The sequence below is a fragment of the Aythya marila genome (genome assembly GCF_965140915.1).
Source record: "Aythya marila genome assembly, chromosome: 2".
Classification (NCBI taxonomy): Eukaryota; Metazoa; Chordata; class Aves; order Anseriformes; family Anatidae; genus Aythya; species Aythya marila.
Genome location: NC_139043.1, coordinates 149,427,553 through 149,448,011, shown reverse-complemented (window position 1 = coordinate 149,448,011; position 20,459 = coordinate 149,427,553). Strand labels below are relative to the sequence as shown.

General features: G+C 43.1%; 1 protein-coding gene and 1 long non-coding RNA gene across 9 annotated transcripts in view; one reads left to right on the top strand and one right to left on the bottom strand.

Moving 5' to 3' along the window:
* Nucleotides 1-4,094, top strand: part of ST3GAL1 (ST3 beta-galactoside alpha-2,3-sialyltransferase 1) — an 83,694-nt gene extending 79,600 nt beyond the window's left edge. For all 8 annotated transcript variants that reach the window (XM_082753393.1, XM_082753394.1, XM_082753400.1 and 5 more), the window contains one exon: nucleotides 514-4,094. In XM_082753393.1, the coding sequence (XP_082609519.1) occupies nucleotides 514-687 (174 nt within the window). In that variant the 3' untranslated portion in view covers nucleotides 688-4,094. The remainder of the gene's footprint in view (nucleotides 1-513) is intronic.
* Nucleotides 4,095-4,223: 129 nt separating this feature from the next.
* On the bottom strand, nucleotides 4,224-19,923 carry LOC309875566. The gene is made up of 3 exons (XR_014317055.1): nucleotides 19,793-19,923; nucleotides 18,540-18,621; nucleotides 4,224-4,936 (listed from the first exon to the last, which is right to left on the bottom strand). It is a non-coding gene; the product is annotated as an uncharacterized lncRNA (long non-coding RNA).
* Between the last annotated feature and the right edge of the window lie 536 nt (nucleotides 19,924-20,459).

Below are 20,459 nucleotides of genomic sequence, written 5' to 3'. Positions count from 1 at the left end.
AACACGATGCCCGTCTGCCTCTGATCTCATGGAAGTAACTGCACATGCCATAAAATGAAGTATCTAAATAGAGCTTGACATAGGTTGTTATTTGGAAGTCTAGGAACAAAACCAAGGATTTTTCTACTCTTTATGGCCTTGATCTGATAAAGGGGAGATTCCCAACGTAGGTTGCTGACCTCCTGAGGTAAAACATCATGCTTAGGGAACAGGAATGTGTTTTCCATATTAATAAACAAGAAGTCATGGATAAAAATTTCCTCTTCTGTCTGGGTGCAGATGTGGTGGTGGTCTCAGCATAGCTTAGGGTGTGTTTTTCCTTCATCATGATGTTCCTTGGGCCATTATTCTGTGATTGTATCATGTCAGGCAGTAGAATAACTTCGTACAGCACTGAGGTCCTCGAGTGGTACTGCCTATAGATGTACTGACAGACAAGAGAAAATTTTCAACATTTGAGATGAAGACCAATTCCTTTCCCGACCATAACAGTAGTTCTCTCTTACTTCCTAGGTGAATGTGTACGGTTTTGGAGCAGACAGCAAAGGACACTGGCATCACTACTGGGAAAACAATGCTTTAGCTGGTGCTTTCCGGCAGACAGGTGTCCATGATGGGGATTTTGAGTTCAATATAACTTTGACTCTTGCCTCCATTGAAAAAATAAAATTTTTCAAGGGCAGATGACCCTGGCCACAGGGACAAGTAGGGGCTGCAATTTCCAACATGCAGCAGAACAAAGCTCAGTGAAGATGATCTGGATGCCAGCTGGGTTTGAAAGTGTGAATCTGTGGTGGATTCGGAGCGTCTCGCTGCTGCAATGCTGACCGCAGGGAGCTCGGCCAAGGACCAGCTTCCATGCTGCACTTGATTTCCTATCTACAGATAGCTGGGAACTACCAATCAGTTGTGGGAATAGATGACATGCTGAATCACTGCTTAGGCTCTACGACTTGGTTCCTGAATTACTGATGAAAGACCTGCCTGTTGCAATTAGGAGAAACCTGGGCACAGGGACTGCTGTTTGTGTGTCCATTCTTTCCTTGAGTAAAGCAGGAAATCCTTGAAGAACAGTGAAAACGTCTTCTGGGATTTGATACCCACTAGGGTAGCTCTGAACATCACAGTAAGGATTACCTCAAAGAAATGAATTCTCTTCTGCTGTTAATCTTCTTTTTGAACCATCTCTTCAGTTTCCTCTGTTACTTCTGGTTTCATGCCCTACTGAACAAAAATGCATTGAAGTTGATTGGAGTAGTAACTATTTCTACCATTTCCTCATTCTGCATTGATGGCATCCAGAAAATATGGATCAAATCACCTGTGATCATGTATTGTTTGTTATTGCTTCCTACACAGCCATAATAAGAGAAAAAAAATACTGAAAACTTCAGAAAAAAAAAAAAAGAAAGAAAACAAAAACAAAAACAAAAAAAAAAGAAGAAAAAAGGCCTTTTTAGCCACTTCTTGTCTTGTTTGGTTATATATAGCTTTTTATTTTTTATTTTTTTTGGTCAAAATTACTCCAGATGCTTATTTTTATTTAATCAGTTTAAGGTTGGAAAGTGGACTATTTTTTCTTTCAGTCGTTTACATGTGCCTTTTATAGTTGTGCAACAGATGTGATTTTTTTTAAAGGTGACAAACCCTAAACTATTTTATTATTATTTTTTTTTTTATAAGGGGGGAGAGAGGGATTAACCAAAGTGTAGCCTCCATATGGTATACTTTTGTAGTCAAAATTAAGAATAACAGCTCCTATATTGTATTTGAGCAAACACAAACAAGGCTAATTTTTGAAGGTAGATTTTACCTTTTTTATGGGAAAATATCCAAATGTTCCAAGGAAACTTTTCTTCTTATTTTTTTATGAATTTAGAAAGTGTTCTCTCTTTACAACGTCTCTATTTGAAATGGAAGAAATATCATGGGTTGAAATACAAGATAGTGATGCAATAGTGATGAATCTTTTGCACAGTAGCAGCATCTATGAAGACACAGTCTACTCAAGCTTATCCTACAGTGTAAGCCTTTAAGCTGTGCACAGCTCTGGAAGAATAAGTGTATTATTGTCCGTACTTCAGGGCAGTGAGAGGAGGGAAGTGACAGTGGAGATTTTACATCCGCATATTTTGCTGTAATCAATATATTTAATCCTCAAGGGGAGAGAAATTATGAAATGAAGAACAAAGTTCAGGTAGCGAAGAGTGGGAAACAGTGATTTTTGCTTCCCAATATTGTGAAAATAGGATTCATGGATTATTAACCAATTTTCAGCTCTGGTGAAGCCAAGAGTTCTTGCCACAGACTTCAAGGAACTTGAGGATCAGGCCTGGGACAAAAATGGCATATTAAATTTTTAACAGATTACGGTGATTGGGGTTTGTGGTAATTTACAAACCATCATCTAAATGACCCGTCTTTCATGCACCGGTTGGGACGACATGTCCAAGCGGATGGGTATTTTGGTGTGAGCTCAGTGAAAGCCTAGCCCTTCAACCAGTAGAATGCTTCAGTCCAAGGTTTGTCCTGTTGGCCAGTTGTTAATACTGAGCTCCCCTCCAAGACAGCAATTTGTGGCAGAATGATGCAATCAGCTGGAATATGCCTGTTTGACCAAATGGACTGCTTTGCCCATGTGATTATTATTGGACTCAGAACATAAAAAGAGTCAAGGATGGCAAATATCTGTGTGAGGAACTGAACTCTCTTTAATGTACACATGTAACCATTTAGCAATATGGAAAGAGTGGGATTTTCAGATCTTCATGATGAAACCAGTTCATGTCAAGAAGCCCTTCCCCAGCACGGTGGCCATCAGAAGTTCTCACCTGCCTGCCACAGGTGACAGGTGGAGCAAATTCAATGGGCTTACTGCCTTTGTAAAACAAACAAACAAACAAACAAAAAAAAACATTTCTACCTGAACCATGTTTGTTTGTTTGTATTCAGCATTCCCACTGCTTCAGTTGTTGCTACTCAATATGTTTCTAGTAAGATGTCATGCTAATATGACTCAAGGAAAGTAACTTTAAGAGGAAAAAAAATCCAGGGAAGAATCCAACAGTATCTTCACCCTGTGACTGGATTTTAGAGATACTTTTTTGCATCATGAGCTTCAAATATTTTAATTTCTGTTCTTATAGACAGATGCCAGTAACAGGAACATTTCATTGCTATTTCAGTCATTTTTAGAAAGATGTGGAAGAACACTCATGGCAGTTTGATACCCATTTCCTGTTGATTTTTTGTTACAGGTGGCAGCTTGCAATCAAGGAAAATGTTATTAAAATCAGTTATCTTCCAGCACTTGTTGTTTTGAAACTTTCCTGTTGCTGTCCAAATTAAATTTCCATTTTTTCCCTGGATATTCTGCCTCTGACAGCACATACAAAACATCTTGGCTCATACTATTCTGGATAGATTTAGTGTCTTCATCATGGGACAAGCTGCAATTTCCACTTTTCTTGCCAACAGCATGTAGTAACTGTGTAACACTGATGTCCATTTTTCATAGCAGTTGGAAGAGCAGAGAGTGGACCTTTCTAGCTTTAGGATGAGGGGTAGTCTGCACCATCACATTTCCAATGAACTTTTCCTAGAGTCCTTTAGGTGACTGACTGCTGATGATTCAAATGCCTTCAGAATAAGAAGATACCAACAGATGATGCTGGAGGAAGAATTCAGTCCCACTGCCAGTGTTGAAGATTGTCTGTCTTCCTGCTATAAACTTTGTGGTTTTATTTTGCTTGAAAGAGCAACAAAGGAAAACACTTAGCAACATGTCAAAGCTTCAAACTCTTGAACTGTGTTTGCCACCCCTGAAAAGTCTCTGGAGGACTCCTTGAGTGTCTGTTGTGTTTTTAACCAAAGCCAAATTTCTTGAGCACTTTTTTTTTCTCCCATGAACAGATTTTCTTCCTATTTTTCTTTGACTACACGATTGATTATGATAATCATTTTTTGTTGTTTTGGTTTGGTTTGTTTTCTGTGATGGTGGGGAGTCTCAGTCAATCATTCTTTGACATTTTATTTATTTAATTTTTCAGTGTGATATGAATCAAAATAAATTTTTTTATTGTAATCAAATCAAAGGTGTTTTTCTCTGTCCACACATCATTCTTCTTCCCACAGTATTTCCATTAGTTCCTAGAACCTCCTGTGACATATAACATTGCAATGAAGCACTGTCCCACCTCCACTCTCATGACACACTTTCCTCTTCCACCCCCCATAATGAAGAAACCCACCACAGTCATGTTTACAATTTATCCCTCACTCCCAGAGTAAAGCTTAAAATAGCAAAGCTTCAAATAAATTGAAGAGTCCCTCGTTCTTCTACAGATTTAGCAATTCAATTTCCAATCCTAAATCCAATGAAATGGCTTCCTAACCTGCAAGAAGATGCATTTGGGTGTTCAACTCTGATTTGTGGGTAAAGCTCACTTCTCAACTCTCTATAGGTATCTCTGGGTCTTTTTTTCTCGCTGATCCCAGTCCTACTGCTACTTCCAGGAACTCTCTCAATAGCCACCTGGTCCATCCTCTCCAATTAATATTTTCTTTCATTACTGTTATTTAAACTTCATTATTTCTGGGTGCTTTCAAACAAGAAATATAATAGTAAAGCTGTCCCAATAGGAGGGGATATGATGAGAGACTTATTTCATAATTGTGTTGTGGGAACGTTGATGGGAGTTTTTGTGAGGAAAATAAAATAAAATAAAAGGTAGTCCTCCTCCTCTCTTTAAGGAAAGACATTTTTCTTGTCATGTTTTGAGCCATGCATGCTCTGACAGGAGGGCTCTAAGAGTGCCTTTCGAAGGGATCACATCCCTAAGGTGACAATGGCAGAAGAACACATGCTTCAGGTCGGCAGAATGCTTGTGTTCACAGGCATCATGCTGCTCAGCTTGTGGCGCAGGTCTAGGCCTCTCTGGAGAAAAAAAAAAAAATAGTGATTTGTATGACTGGTCTTATGGATCTATGCTGTACTTAAGTTATATACTAGGGAAAATAAGGTAGACTCAGAAATCAGTGACTTATTAGGTGACATGACTCACCTGTCCTCCAGGGCTGACAGGCCTGTATTCATGGATGGCCTAGGCTGCCCATCAGAAGAAGGCCATCTAGGAGTTCAACATCTTTGACATAACAAATACCCACACCCCCTCATCTGCATGACCTTCACTTGGGGCACTCCACCCTAACTATTACTTGTGGACCTCATAAGCCACTCTGTTCCTTATGGGCCATTTCCATTCATTGTTTAAGGGAGTGAGTGGAATACAGGATTTAAGAGTGAAACCAATGCAAAGTTCTGCCCACTGAAATTTAATCAAGCTGTTTGCTTTGTGGTAGGAGCTCAAGAAGTCATCACAGGGCAGCTCAGGAAGCTCCTGTTCAGATACAGGCAACAATCTGATGGTCACAGTAAGACATGCTCCCCAGAGGGATCTTCAGAGGACCAAGTTCCCAGGAGTTGCTTCACATTTTGTTTTTCAACCCAGGCTCTAAATGTACTGCATCAGTGGATACAGCCCAGACACAATCACACCAGTCACTTCAGGTCCCCAAGCCTGGTTTCTGCCCAGACCTTCTATAATTAGGCTGAGGCATAACCTGAGCTGGCTGTTAAATTGGACTGTTCTTCACAGAGGCTCTGTACCTTCCTGCCTGCCTCTATGTGGAGGAAATACAAAGAATTTGCTCCTCTATCATTCTCAGCGAAGTAAAATAACACTGGAACAACATGCTCTTCAAAATCATTTTGCACTTTGCTTCATGTCCACACAAAAGTACACCAAAATGCAGCTTCCAGGTCTAAAGTGATTTTGTCAGGAAGGTAATTTGCATAAAATTACAATCTAGAGACCCCAGGGAGCAGTAAGATATTCAGCAGCAACAACAGCATCATCCAGACAGATGGACCAACCACAGGACTTGGACAAAGGACTTTGCTTATACAATCAACTAAAGAAACAAGTATCCACAAGGGGACAATATGGCTTCAGTTCATGGCATGGGTTTCTCTGATGGCTCATATTCAGGATAGCAATTAAATTCAACAGATGAAAAGGCAAGGAGTCCCTAGCTACCTTTAAAATCTCTGTTTGCACTTGTCTTTCCTACAGACTTTGAGTGAGCAGATATCATTATATTTTGTTATCTTCAGGCAATGTGATCTACAATGTGGTTCACAGAGCTGAAAGTTCACCAAGGTTAGGTTCCTTTATGCAGAGGTAAATCTCTGTGTTTTCAGATTAATTTTCTCCTATATGAAATGTAGCATGCTTTTTATCCCTTACTTTCTAAGGCAAATTTGGCTGGCAGATGATAAATACACAGGAATTTGGCCAAACCTGTGACTCTAACACTCCTACTAAGACAGAACTTTTCCCAAAACTGTTACTTTTCCCACATAATCAGATACTCTAGTGTTACACAGCAGGCCAATAGCTGCACTCTGAGCTGCCTCCCTGCCCACCCAGATGCTAAATCAGTAAGAAAAACACCCTGGTCTATGCAACACCATGATGTTCCTCCAAAGATGCCCCAACCAAGCCCCCACATCAAGTGTTACATTAAGGAACCCCTTATAGCAGTTTCTGTGTTTGGTGTAACACATCCTCATGCTCAGATATTAGAGGGTGTAAAAAGGTGAACCAGGTCCCCAAGAAGCTAACACAACACCAGGTTTCTGGTACCAGTGGTGGAGTCACGGGCACGGTCATGGGAGTGACTGATGACGAGTGGTTTGTCACAGAGGATTTTGGACAGTTATCTGTGGGGAGACGTTCTGCAAGATGATAGGCTTTGCTATTTGAGGTTTGATTTGTATAGGCAGAAGTGGAAATAAACAGAAGCAAAGGTCAAGACAAGCTAAATAAAAATAAAGTCAGCACACCTTCAGAGAAACATTGGAAACAAAAGTGTTTTCACCGTTTGGTCAGCCAAAGCAGGTGGTACAAAACTTGGTACAAAACTGTACCAAGCTAACTCAGTTACTAGTTGTTCCCAACTACTTATTAGACAGATAACCCACCGGAATGACGTGAAATAACTACACACCACTAGCAGGGATGACATGATCCAAATTGAAAAAAAGCTAGGAATTTCATCAGGAGGAGTGCAGCCGGGCATACTTTGTATGTTCTTGCTGAAGTGCCTCTGAACTTGTGGTGAAACCATTGGAGGCAGTTTAATTCTTGGAATAATTTTAAAACCACCATTTCTGACAGCCAGGAGCAGTGACAAATCACTGTTTAGTGTGGCTGTGTGTGGTGTTTGCTTCCATAATGCCTCCTTCCCCAAAGGTGTTTGCCAGCCCACCAGTCATAGTACCCTCCATGGTGGTTCTATGGCTTGCAAGGAACCACAGCTACAGGACTTTACAGCTCAGCAGAGAGATACAGCAGATGTAAGTAAATAAAGCCAGAATGATGTTTTTATTTCCTATAATAAGCAAAGGAATGGGAAACAGCATGCATGCAGATTAATGGGTCTCCAAGCAGTGAGATGTGATTAACTCACTTCAGTCAGAGCTGGGGATCTTAGCACCTCATTAGCTCTTTCATTAATGGTTACAACTAATATCTGATTAGTGTCTCAGCTTAGCCAGTAAGGAATTCTCCATCTTAATGGAGAAGTTTTCCACTGGGTGATGGTGACAGAGAAAGAGAGGAAAGGAGCCCTCTTGTTACCGTGTTCATGGGGCGTCCCAATATTGTCTTCAGCAACACAGCTGTCCTCCCTTTGCCCATGTAAATGTTCCCATACACTGGCACAGGCACATGTGTGATGTGCTAAGAGCATTCCAGGTCCCTGAAAAAGAAATCAGCCCAAGCTGAAGGACAGTAGGAGGGGCAGTGTCAGCAGGTACCATGCTCCTCCATGGGCTGATGAGGGGCTATAAGTGACCGGGGGTGCACAGAGAAGGACAAAGAAACACTGGATAGAGATATGAAGCAACAGCTGCTTTCGTAGGGAGCGTTTCACCCAGTGTAGCGACTTGTTTTCCAGAATATTTTAATAATTTGCCCACTAGAGAGTGCTGTTTTCCTGTTCCCAGGAGTTATCGGGCGGGTCCTGGAGCACACAGCTCTCTTGTACCAGCGTGTCTTATCGTAGGCTCAGAGCCTGTTCCCTCCTGATGCTACGACTGTATTTACACATCTATCAGGCTTAAGATTTATTTACTAGATCTGTCTATTCTCCTCCCTGGATGAGGCCTCTCTGAGAGCTGAATGCAGGAGCCTACTGGCAATGAAACAGATAGGGGAACATCAGGTGGGAGAAGTCCTGCAAGGCTTTGCACTGTGAGGGTTTATGTCAGTGCTGTTATTCACGCAGCTTTTCTTTTGTGTTTTCAGAGGGGACAACACACAACACTCTCAGCTATGCATTTGTTGTCTTTTGTATTGACCCTTTAGAAATGGTTGTCACTGCAAAAAAGGTTTTTTTTTTTTCCTTTGAAACCTAATTCCCTGACCAGGGACAAATATTTGGCATGCCTGGCTATGTGCAACTGCTCAAATCTTTTTAGTTGGGGATGGAAAAGGCTTTACTGTTAGCAAATTAAAATGTCCTTTGTGGACCATAAATGCATGTCACTTTTTTCTATCAGGACCTGCATGTTATGCTACCAATATAATCAATTTGTGTAATTTGGGATTTTTTTTTTTTTTGTTCTCAGCCACAGGACCCAGATGTTAAACAAGAGGTAAATATATTGCAAAAAGCAATCAATGCCACAAATTAATTAGCTGGGTTCAGTGAAAGCAGAAGTCCCATCTGCCTGCGGACTGCCAGCAGTATGTGTGCTCACGCCTCAGCCATGCCCCAGAGCCAAAGAGTTTAAAGCCAGATTGGATGGGGCTTGGAGCAACCTCATTTGTAAGAAATGTCCCTGCCCATGGCAGAGAGGTTGGATGAGGTGATCTTTAAGGGTCCCTTCCCACCAAACTCCTCTATGATTCTATGATTACAGCTCAATGTAAAACTCACCAGCCTGGCTTGTGGATACTCACTGTTGCCTTGTTCAGCTTTCGTTAGTTTTTAGAGGTGTGGCAGCTCATTCTCACTTGTAACAAGCAGCCCCTGAGTAGGAAAATCCCAGAGCAGGAAGGGAGAGGATGTGCTGAGCTTTTGTAGTGGTGGGACTTTTCCCTTCTGTGTATATTGAGCATAATCCTGCCCTGGGTAGGATTTAGGGGTAGTTGGGGTGTGTTATGGTGACTCTGCTCACCTACACTTGGAAGAGTAAGGCTGTATTTTTTTCCTAATGCTTCCTTCACGAAAACAGAAAGAGCAGTAAGGCTCAGCCCAACAATTCTGGACCCTGAATAGCCCCAAATAAATTCCTGTGTCTAAAACAGCACTGCTGATGCCTGGTGTCCTGGATGTTGCCTCACCTGCACTGCCGAGGACTTGTTCTCTCCAGCTGACTGACCCTGCCCGCACTGCTTAGCACTGAACCTTGCATCTCCTGTATGTCTCAAGTGCTGTACCTATGACCTAAAAAGGAATTATCACCAAAAACTTGTGTAAGAGTATGAGAAAAAATGTCAGAGTGTTGCATCAGCCTGACCAGAGTGGGATTTCTCTGGCAAAAAGCTGAATGTTTATACCGTGTTCCCAGAGGAGGCATGAAGGGAGTGCTGGAGAGTGCAAAGAGTACTCTGGCAGCTGGCATTTAACAGCATGCATGTTTGGGGGAGATGGCCATATACAGAAATACTCAGAAATATATTTAGGATATAATAAAGTATGTTAAGTACCATACTTGTGTCTGAGGGCACAAGTGTACCACGGAGCACGTCTGTACAGCCGAATCTTTTAAAAATACTGGGTGGCTTTATCCGTGCCAGCAGCATTTGTCTGTTGATTTGCAAGGCTGGAACTATCTGGGCAGGCTGCCTGTCCAGGAGTGGAAAGTCTCCGCTGAACCAGCTGCAGTTGCAGAGTTTTTAACAGAAGTCAGAAAGACATCAGCAGAGTCCCTGGCATCTAGCTGTTTCAAAAGAGATGGTATTTTGCAGAAAGAACAGAAATGTGAATGTTCTTACAACAGCAGAATTTGCCCAAAGCGTGGTACAGCTTTAACTCTTTCAGGTATTTACTTCTTTTGGCAAATAAAAAAAGCCCCCTTCAGACCCTCCTCTCCTGTGCAATCATACAAGACACCCAAACTAACCTTTAATCTAAACCAACTCATCAGCTCTGCAAGCCTGTTTTGTGAAGTTATTACACAGCATGTTATTAGTTGGCCATCTTCTCAGTGGACATACATCAGCTCTTCTTCCCAGAGGTCAAAGCAATCACATCAATTTACAGCGATTCACACCAGTAAAACTCATACCACTTTTATGACATGCAGAAGGGCCACAGGTGGTCCCTAAAATGATAGAGGAAATAATGTATTTCTTCCTTGTTGCTACAGCAAGAACATCCAGGAGTCTCAGTAATGTAGATATATAGAAAGACATGCACACATTTATGTATGCCAAATGTCCACCTTTATTTTTGGATTTTTTCATATATTTTTTTAAAATCATAATTTAAAAAAAAAAATCATATTTTTTTTTAATATGTTGTCCTAGTCTTGGTTTTCTCCCTTCTAAAATTCTGGGAGCTGTGGAAGACTTTTAAAAGCTAGGGAAAAATCAAAAGCACCTGCTTTTACAATGTAGCAAAAAGCACCAAGGCAAAGTGAAAATTTTCCTTGGAAAAATTAATCATTTCTGAAGTCCCATTCCCTTTTGAAAGAATGCTTAGCTATGAAGGAAGAGTACAGCAAGACTGCTTTAGAACAGGTTGCAGAGATTTCACGCTACAATAAGTCATTCTTGCCCTGTACATCAGTCATTAACCATTACCCAGACCACATTTCTAATCCTTACCTTGGGTGGTCTGTGTCATGCTCACAGTTACAGATTCCTAGACCTGATATAGCACGTGAAAACTTTGCTTTCAAGAAGCCCTCACCCAATAACACAAACCCTCCTATCGAAAATTTGTATTGACTGCTCCATTGACATCAATCTAAAGCTGCTTATGTGAAGTTGGTCTGATCCTGTGTTGGCCTGAATTCAGTTTAGGACATGACACAGACTTCTGAAGTCACTGGGAAATCTTTCCATTTTCTTTACTGGGCATGGATTAGCACTGGAGGTGGTGTCTGTGCCAGCAAACAGAACAAGTCAAGGACTTTAACCTGGCATCGGTGCTGCCAAACAGAGCATGGCTTGCATCCACCCAACTGGCTGCTTTTAGCCCTGTGTGCCAGGTACTGCCTGGTGGGGACAGTCCCTGGGCAGTGCCTTGCCTGGGCACGGTGCTGGCTGTCCCAAACCAGAGCTGATTAAGCATAAGAGACAACTTTGGGACAGGGCTTCGGTCTGTGCTTTGTTTTATTTATAAATATGGGCCCAACCTGTGACAGCACAAACCCAAATCCTGCCTGTGTGCTCCTGAGAAATAGGAAAAGTCACTCTGCAGCATACAGGTAAAGCCTCCTCCATGTTTCTTGCCATCACCAGCACCGTTCCTCCCCACAACACAGCAGGTGTTGGCCAGTTACTGTTAGCTTTGGCTCAGAGACAAGGTTTTGCATTTCTTCTCTTCTACACTACCATGAGAGACAAAAATCAAAGCCCACTTGTGTTTGCTTTTCCACTGAAGAGCTGGACTGGAACAATAGAAAGAGATTTATGCTGGAAAATAATTGTAGAAAGGAAAAAGACACCACAGACTCAGCCCCTACAAAACCAAGGGTGAGTAAGGGAAAGGATTTTGCAGGACACGGATCGGTGAAGCAGCTCATCCAGTTCAGAAGGCTGCTTGGTGTGTGGGTCTAGGTGCTGTACCAAAGGGCAGAAATGCCATTTCCTGCCTTCATTCACTCGTGTCTCCAGAAACGATGGTTTCTCTCAGAAAACTGTTATTTTCATAGCACTTTTAGCTGCGGTAAGATAGCCCTAGACTGGCTTGGGGAAGGGAGTGGGAGGAAGCTCAAGTCCCCCATCCTACACATGGCCCCAATTAACCTCATAGCCAGTACCAGCCTGACCTCAGGAGGAGGTGACAGGTACCCCCATCCCCTCCCCATATCTTCTCTTCGCCATCATCATGGTCAGCTCAGCCTGGCAGACCTGCAAGGTGACCTCGCCCCCAACCTTGGCTAGAGAGGAGGTAGTGACCTGAAAGCTGGAAAACACCCTGCTCCGTTCCTCTCCCTTGGCTCCATGCGGTAGCCTCAGGAAAGGCTCTCGCTCATCAGTTTGCTATCGATCCACACCACTTACAGCAGTTGTAATTGCAGAGACGGGAGCTGCAATCAGAGCAGAGTGAACTGCATAACCTGTTACTCTGAGGTGGTGGTTACAGCCAGAGGATGCACATCTCCCACACACGAGTGGGCAGAGGTGGTCCAGAGACCACAGGGTCATGAACAAGATGCTCTGCATCTGATTTCCACTTTGCAAATCATGCCTGGATGGAGGCCACCCCGTTTTCCTCACCCCACACCTTGGCACACGGGTGTCCCACCTCATTTCTCCTGGCCTGCACAGAAATTATTGATCCTCTGAACTGCTGAGGGCTGACTGAAAGGCTGGTGGGCAGGACTGAGAACCTCTGACACTCACATGGCATCTGGACAAGAAGACCCTACTAATACACAAAGACCCTGCCACACAGTGCACCTCACTAAGCCTGAGAAGAGCTGGGCAGTCAGTGTATCCTGCTGCTCCATGCTGGATAAAAGCTAAAACAGCAGGTTTTAACTCCAAAATCTTATTGAAAAACAACAGCAAAATATTTATTATTATTATTATTAATTAATTATTTTGTTTATTTATTTTTAGAGCCCCAGCCACTCTGCTGCTCTGGAGCTTATTTTTTCCCCTTCCCATCCAAGCAGAGCCAGAGCTAGTGGTGCAAGAGAACAGGACTGTACTGCTGCAATTACAGCCAGGAAAGGGAGAGGTGAGAAAAAGAGCAAGCCAAACCTGCCCCTTTCAACAGCCAAGAGATGTTAGATTGGATTCTCCATTTTGTGTAACTTCTCTCTAAATAGTAAGGTTGAGGCTGTGCAGCTAGCTGCACAACCATAGCACTTGACACAAGTGCAAACAGCAGCGGAAGGTACTTGTGAGGAACCCAAATCTCTTTTTCCTTGCTAAGTGCATGCTTGTGCACTCTGGCATGGCCATTCCAAGCACCTGTAGGGGCCAGCAGTAACTAAACTGGAGTACGGTCACAAACCTAATTAATGGATTACATTGTCCTGCTTCCAGCACACAAACCTCTCTGTGTCTTTATGGTAATGTCCCAGAAGGGTAAACAAGGATCCATGACATATGTATAGCCCTGTTTATCCTGCCCCTGACCTGCATTTTGGTCCTGATTCTAGTATCCTCTCTGCTAAAAGCTAATGAAATTCCAACATGTTTGTTCTGATTCCCCCCACACACTCCTGCTCCCGTTCCTGAGATGTCCTGAAAATAATTCTCTTAGCAGGAAAATAAACAGGACATTACTCTTGATGGCTTTCAATTGTATTTTCTCTTTCCCTGATGTCAGCCCCTGGCAGAGGCAGGGGGGGGAAGAGGAACTCAGGGCCATCAGAGAAGTTTTTCTGGCACAGACGAGCAACCTGTGTGCTGCCAAACTCTTTGCTATTGTACAGCGTGCACCCTGCTGCTTGCCTGGGACCTGAATAATAGAGCCTTACTGTGAAACTGTTAAAGAAAAAAATTGAAGTTGAGCACAGCAAAGGCAGGTCAAGCAGCAGAGTGAGCTGCGCCCAGCAAACAGGCATTTTTGCCTTCTGTGACAGCTAGTAGCAATGAACAAAGATGGGTAGTTTTAGTGGTTGTTGTTTTTGCATTATTATTGAGAAGTATTAATAGAGACTGAGCAGAAGACAAAGCCAAAACCAGACTTGGATCCTTTCAGACTCCATTCACAGGACAGCCTTTACCCCTGGAGACAGGTGGAGTTCCCTGGTAACCACAGGTACCCCTGGGCTCAATTCACCATGGCCCATCATCCACACCTGGTCTGGGGCATCCTGGCTCCCATCAGCACCAGAAGGACTTCCTCTGCACCACAGGTGCATTCACACCATATATTCAGGGGTTTCCCCACAAGCCTGCAAGAGCTCAAGATGTGCCAGTTCACCATGAGAAGGGAGAAGCAGCTTGTGGGGTTGACCAGCTGAACCTCTAATTGCAGGGAATATCACCACCTCCTTTCTCAGCCTTTTCTGCAGGTGGCAGACAGCATGCTCTCAGTTCAACCAAGTGGCAGGCTGCAATAAGTGATATCAAGAATGGCAGTGAGGAAGGGATGCTGTTCAAGGAGACATTCCAGCCTGCATGGAGCTGGTTGGGTGCAGAAGGGCAAGCAAGCTGCTCCAGATGGAAGAAACGGAAGACATCTGAGATCACCCTTTGTCTTTCTTATTCACAGATGAGTATAAGCATGTTTTTCATTCTGCTAAGCATACTGCACTGCTTTCACTGTGTGTTTGCCCTGAGATGTGTGAGTCCCTCTCTTCCTTTCACACACAGAATCTCAGAATTTCTAGGTTGGAAGAGACCTCAAGATCATCGAGTCCAACCTCTGACCTAACACTAACAGTCCCCACCAAACCATATCCCTAAGCTCTACATCTAAACGTCTTTGAAAGACTTCCAGGGATGGTGACTCCACTACTTCCCTGGGCAGCCTGTTCCAGTGTCTAACAACCCTTTCGGTAAAGAAGTTCTTCCTAACATCTAACCTAAAACTCCCCTGGTGCAACTTTAGCCCATTCCCCCTCGTCCTGTCACCAGGCAAGTTTCCACCCAGGCTTTAACCTAGACCATAAGCCTGGCCATGGTTTACCAGGCCAAAGGCTCAGTTGCCCCAGAATCCAACCTGTAACAAAAGTTCTGGAGCACATGCTTAAGGAGCAAGTTTATTCCTCCTCTTTCAACTTCAGTAGTCAACACACTGAGGAGGAGCCTATATTTCAATTTGTCCTGTCCTACGTGTATTCTCTCTAGGTTTTTTGACTCATCCACACTCCAGCATTGCAGGCATCGAAAAAAGGACTGAATTCTTCCCATCAATAGAGGGCAGTGCTGGCCTCATTGTCCCAGGACAGAACACGTGTTCCAAGAAGAGATAAAGTGTAATATTTGTTATTAAAGGTTGAGGCCTTTTTGGCACAGCTCTGTGTTTTGGTCTCCTAGTAAACCAATTTAAGAACTGCTGGTGTTACAAAAGCCAGGAGTTAATCAGTAACTCAGATGTTTATCAACTGCACGTTTAACTATTTATTCCTCTCTAGTAATACCCACCTGTTTTTTATCTTAATTTAATGAGTAACTATTGGGAAGGGGATTAAATACACCTGTTCTCCTTGCATATTGGGACTTTCCAGTGGTGGCCATTTTGATTGTAAGGAGCTGTAACCAAATTCATTGACACAGAAATGAAAACCTGTGTTTCAAGAGACAAAATAAATGAACCACCCCCTTAAAGATAAACCAGGTCCTCCTACAGCCTTATCTGGCACATTTACAGCTTCACTGCCATTCTGCAGGCTTATTTCTCCATGTAGACCCCAGCATGATTTTACCCTTTGTATTTTCTCTTAGCATCTCCTGTTGTCTATTCTTTCCCACCTGTTTTCATAGAACCACGGGAAAATAAAAAATGACACATGAGGGATCCTGGGAGTTCATTCTGTCCACAAATCTTCCCTCTGCTCTTTCCCAGTGCTTCCATTTACTGGGAGAGGAGTAAGGAAGTAAACACATTTTGTTGTGCAGTATGCTTTGGATTAGGTGCTTCTGTAGGGAAAGGCTCAGGACTGCTGTTCCCAGTCTTGGTGTTGCTACCTGTGGGAATGAGAGTAAGTCAACCACTGCCTGTTTGTGTGTAACCTGGAGCGATGTGCCTGCCTCTGAGCACTGCAACGGTCAATCGGCTGAGCACAAGCTGCTTTGACATCTATAAAAGGGTGTTATTAAGGCAATATAAACTATTGCTATCTTCTTATGCAATTCTTCCTGTGCAAGGGACGCGCTGATCCCTCTGTGCCCCTTCCCACCCTGTTGCTCTGAATCCTTCTGCTCCATGTCTCCCACAGCCCTCACTGTGTTTGGCTGCTTTTCTCTGTGTGTGTGTTCAAAATACAGCTCTTAAAATGCCTGTTTTAAAGCTCAAGGTGCCAAAGCTTTGTACGTTTTCATAATGCACTCTTCTCACTACTGATAATGACATGCTCTCTGAGGTTTAACTCCTCTTTGCTCAGCAGAAGCCTGGCAGCTGCTTTCTTTAAGTCACTTCCAGCTTCTCAGTTAGGGCTCTCTCTGCCCCCAGAGCCTCCATTCACCCATATCATCTCCAACAGAGAGGTCGGCTGTGAAGATGGGCATCCTTAAAGCAAAAGCCAGGGGCATAAAAGTAAAGAGGGCAGGAATATTTCTGCAGCCTTTGTTCCTGGTGCTGTTGGCTGAGCCTGAAAGCACACAGCTGGATGCCGACAGCCCAGGCAGAGGTTAAAGGAGTGGTACCACAAGAGGAAGGATGGATTGATGGACATATTCTTCCTGTAAACTGAAAATGCCTGACCACAGACAGCCAGAAACAACAAACCTGGAACTCCACGGGATGAATTTTGTGGTTGCTTTTGAGAGAAGAGTCTCTTTTGACCTGGCAATGTTGTTATTAACTTTTTGCTTCCTAGCATTGATTCTGAATTTCTCCTCTATCCCTGCAGCCTACGTTAAACACTAATTAAAAGCACCTAGCACAAAAAAAAGAAAAACAGCCCTAGGTTCAGAGTGCTGTTTATTAAGCTCCTTAATGAGACAAGAGGAAGAAATATTTTTATGTTGTCAATTTTTATTAACACTGTCAGTTATATGCAGTCAGCCTTGCCAGCTGCCTCGGTGAGGAGGGCAAAGGTAAAGGGTAAACAAGAGGGAGAGATCTAAAAAAAAAAAAGGGGGGAGGGGGTGTCAGTAATTTTCCATTTGGCATTTGCTGCAGGTAATAGTAGTAACTTGGTCACAGAGAAAGAGAAATAAAGAACAAGCAGGGCTTAGTGCTCTGCAGCACGAACAGAAACACTCCACAGAATGTGCCCAGAAAACCTGTGACTGCAGTGAGAGGCTGATGGTGTTGCATGGCTTGGTCTTTCTGATTTTGTCTCATACCAAGCACCCAAATGCCATGCAAAGCTATTTGTCAGGTGGAAGAGCTCTGCTCTTAGAAAAAAAACAAAGTTCATATAAAAAGCCAAAGTCACCCCTGGCTGCAAAGTTTCTTCTGTACTTTCTGGGGATCACAGTAACCAGTCTTCTGCTGCAGCAAACTGCTCAACAAAAATAAATAAATCAATAAATAAATATTATTCTCTGCAGAGACATTGCCCAGATGTAAATGCTATATGGGCTCTCCAAGGTATTAAACATTAAGCTGTCTGCTACCTCTTTCATCATATATTTACCAGAAGATCTGAATTTCTTGTGGTAAGAGACAGCAGTGAGTGTCTGCACATTTATCTGAGTGCAGCATTTTGTATACTTTTGACAGCACCACACGGTTTCTTATTTAGCTGTACATTCTCTAATTATATACCCAGATGTCACCTCTCTGAAAGGAGGCATCCAGGCTTGAATCAGTAATTTCCTTCTTGTTTCCATGTGCCCAAAAGCATGCTGAAAGGCAGATCTATTGCCTTAGCGTGGTGCAAGTGACTGCCTGCTGCTTTGGGCTGGTCCCTGGCAAAGGAGGCATGGGAAATGCAAGACAGTGCCAAAGGCCAACAAGCACCCCTGGCAGTGGGCTGTGAGGTAGTTCACTGACCTGCTTGGGTCGGTCACCTCACTCCTGTGACAATAGAAGCATCTGTCATTTGGTGGTAGACATGGAGGCTCCTGAGAAGTCCTTGGTGCCTGCTTACAGCCCCAGCATGGAGTGCTTGCTGCCAGCTTCCCAGCTGGCTGCTCCTGGTAGGTTAGCTGTGGAGGTTCCCAGGAGAAAATAAGAGGAGCAGGGCACACAGGGGAGAACCTAGCCTGAGAGCACAGAGAAATTCTGGGCTGCAACTGTGAGAAAGAACACGCCAGGTACCCAGGCCCCAACCACATGGCATCAACCTTCCTGACAGCAGGGAAAGGACAGTGGTACAGCCACCAAAATGCTGCCTCATTCACTGATTGTTAACAAGCTAGTGATGCCTTTGTACAGGTCTATGTACATTCAGCTAGAGCTTGTGCAATTGATTCACCTTTTCTCCTCAATTGCTGACTGATGTCATTATTTCTGGTGAGTGCCTTCTGTCAAGTGATCCCAGGTGAGATAAGCACCTATTGACTGACACAGGTTGGAAAAAACTTCCTTTAGAGGCTGTAGTATTCCTTTTCCTGTGTTAGTGACCTGGAGGATGCTGTTAGCAGAGATAGGAGAGCGGATGAATGGCTGCAACAGCCAAGGGTCAAGATGGTATATTCCCTGTGTGTTAGTTTCCCACTTACCCAAAAGTTGTCCTTCCATCATAACCCATTCTGAAATCCCCTGGTGTCTACGGAAAAATGAGGTGTTATGGGCACGTATTACCTGCAAAACAGGAAAGATGATTTGGTGTGTTTGGGAAGTTTTGCTTCATACTTTTCCTTACCTGAAATCAGGTGTTCTTTCCACCTGCATTTAAAGAAAAGACATTCTCTTACAGAAAGAATGAGGGTAAAATAAATAAATAAATAAATAAAAAGGAAACAAATCACACTCCAAACAATAGTCAATGTATTTGGGCAGAAAAACCTTATATGGCCTTAGATTTTAATTCTCAGAAACAATCAAGAAGGAAAAAGGGAGCACAAAAGAGAGCAGTTTATCAGAAGCAATGACGTGTTCAGAGCTAATGCAGGTAGGAACAGGCCAGGCAGCATTGTTCTGCTTTTAGCACCGATCACATGGAAGGTGTGTGTCCCAGGAAAGGGTATTGCCTGCTCCAGTGAGACATGATGGACGTGCTTGCAGGGAAATACACTGATTTTAGAGAATCAGTTGTTGATTCATCGCTGACATTTTTTATTGGGTTACAGTTTTACTTTATTTTCCCAACACTGCACAGCTCAGCCTGGAACTCACCAAGCATAGCAAGGTTTATAATCTGTTAACATTCAACTTTGCCTGCACTCTTCTCCTTGTTCCCTATCCTGTGCTACTAATTATTGCTTTATTTCTGGAGAGATGAAACCAGACACAGGGAAAACTGGCAGCAAATTTCCAGATCTTGCTAATACTAATTCTTGCTAACTTACAGAAATAGAACTTCAAAACTGTACATTTATATCTCCAAGGACTGTACCAGGACTCCAGGAGTCTGAAGAAGACTGCTCCTGATAGCCACATGAAGAATATTTCTAGGTCCAACTTTTGTCCTCTTCCACAGATCAAATCCAAGTTCCAAACCAATTCACTTGGTTTAAGTCAAAGTGAATTCTCAGCAGAAACTCAGGATTAGCTTTGCCTTGGACTCCAGGCACATTCTCAAAAGCTTAATGTAATCTTACCATTTGCACATTTTCTGTCCCCTTGGCCTTGTGCAGAGCCCTCTATCCTGCAGATTCACTATGGTTTTTACCACCATTATTATTTTGGGAGGTGTACAGGGGGATTATGCCACTCACATGCACGCACAAACACACCAGCACACAGTACTTTCACACCACGTTTCACAAACCACTGTTTCTTCTTTTGTATTAGTATGAGGAAAACCACAAACCTAGACCCAAAGAAAATCCAAAACTGGGGGTTTCTTGTCACATCCTCCGTGGAAATTCTCTGAATTCCCAGGTGCCTTTCACTTTCTCTGATATGAGTTTGTCTTCCTGAAAAACAATGTCCATCTCTTTCCCCTCCTGCCTAGTGGTTCCTTGACTCTGTAGGTTCCTTATTCCTTCTGTTTTAAAACTCCTGTACTTTCTTGGATTGCTGTGAGGGAACTTTCACCCCTTAAACTGCCTTCCAGCAGGGAAGTAAGGGAAAAGACAGGTGATCACACTACCTCATGAGTGGGTAGAATGAAGTCATCATCTCTGATGACTCACCTTTCTCCTCTGGCTGAGATTAGACATTCTTTTGTCATAAGGGACAGCTATGCAGAACAATGCTGATTTATATACCAGCTTCCTCATACCAGAACCATGCCTGTAGTCTACGTGGTGCAAAATCATTGATGCCCAAAACAGCACACAATAACTCAGAGCTAAGAGATTAAGAGTTTGGATTATTCAGGCTATACACTTTCTTAAATCACTTTGGAAAATCCCTTCTTTGAATTCTGCAGGTCTGAGGTCAAAAGAGAAAAATGAAATGACTGAGCACATGACAAACGAGAACAGAGGTGATGATCTTAAGGAAATGAGTCTGGCTTGGATACAGACCTGTTA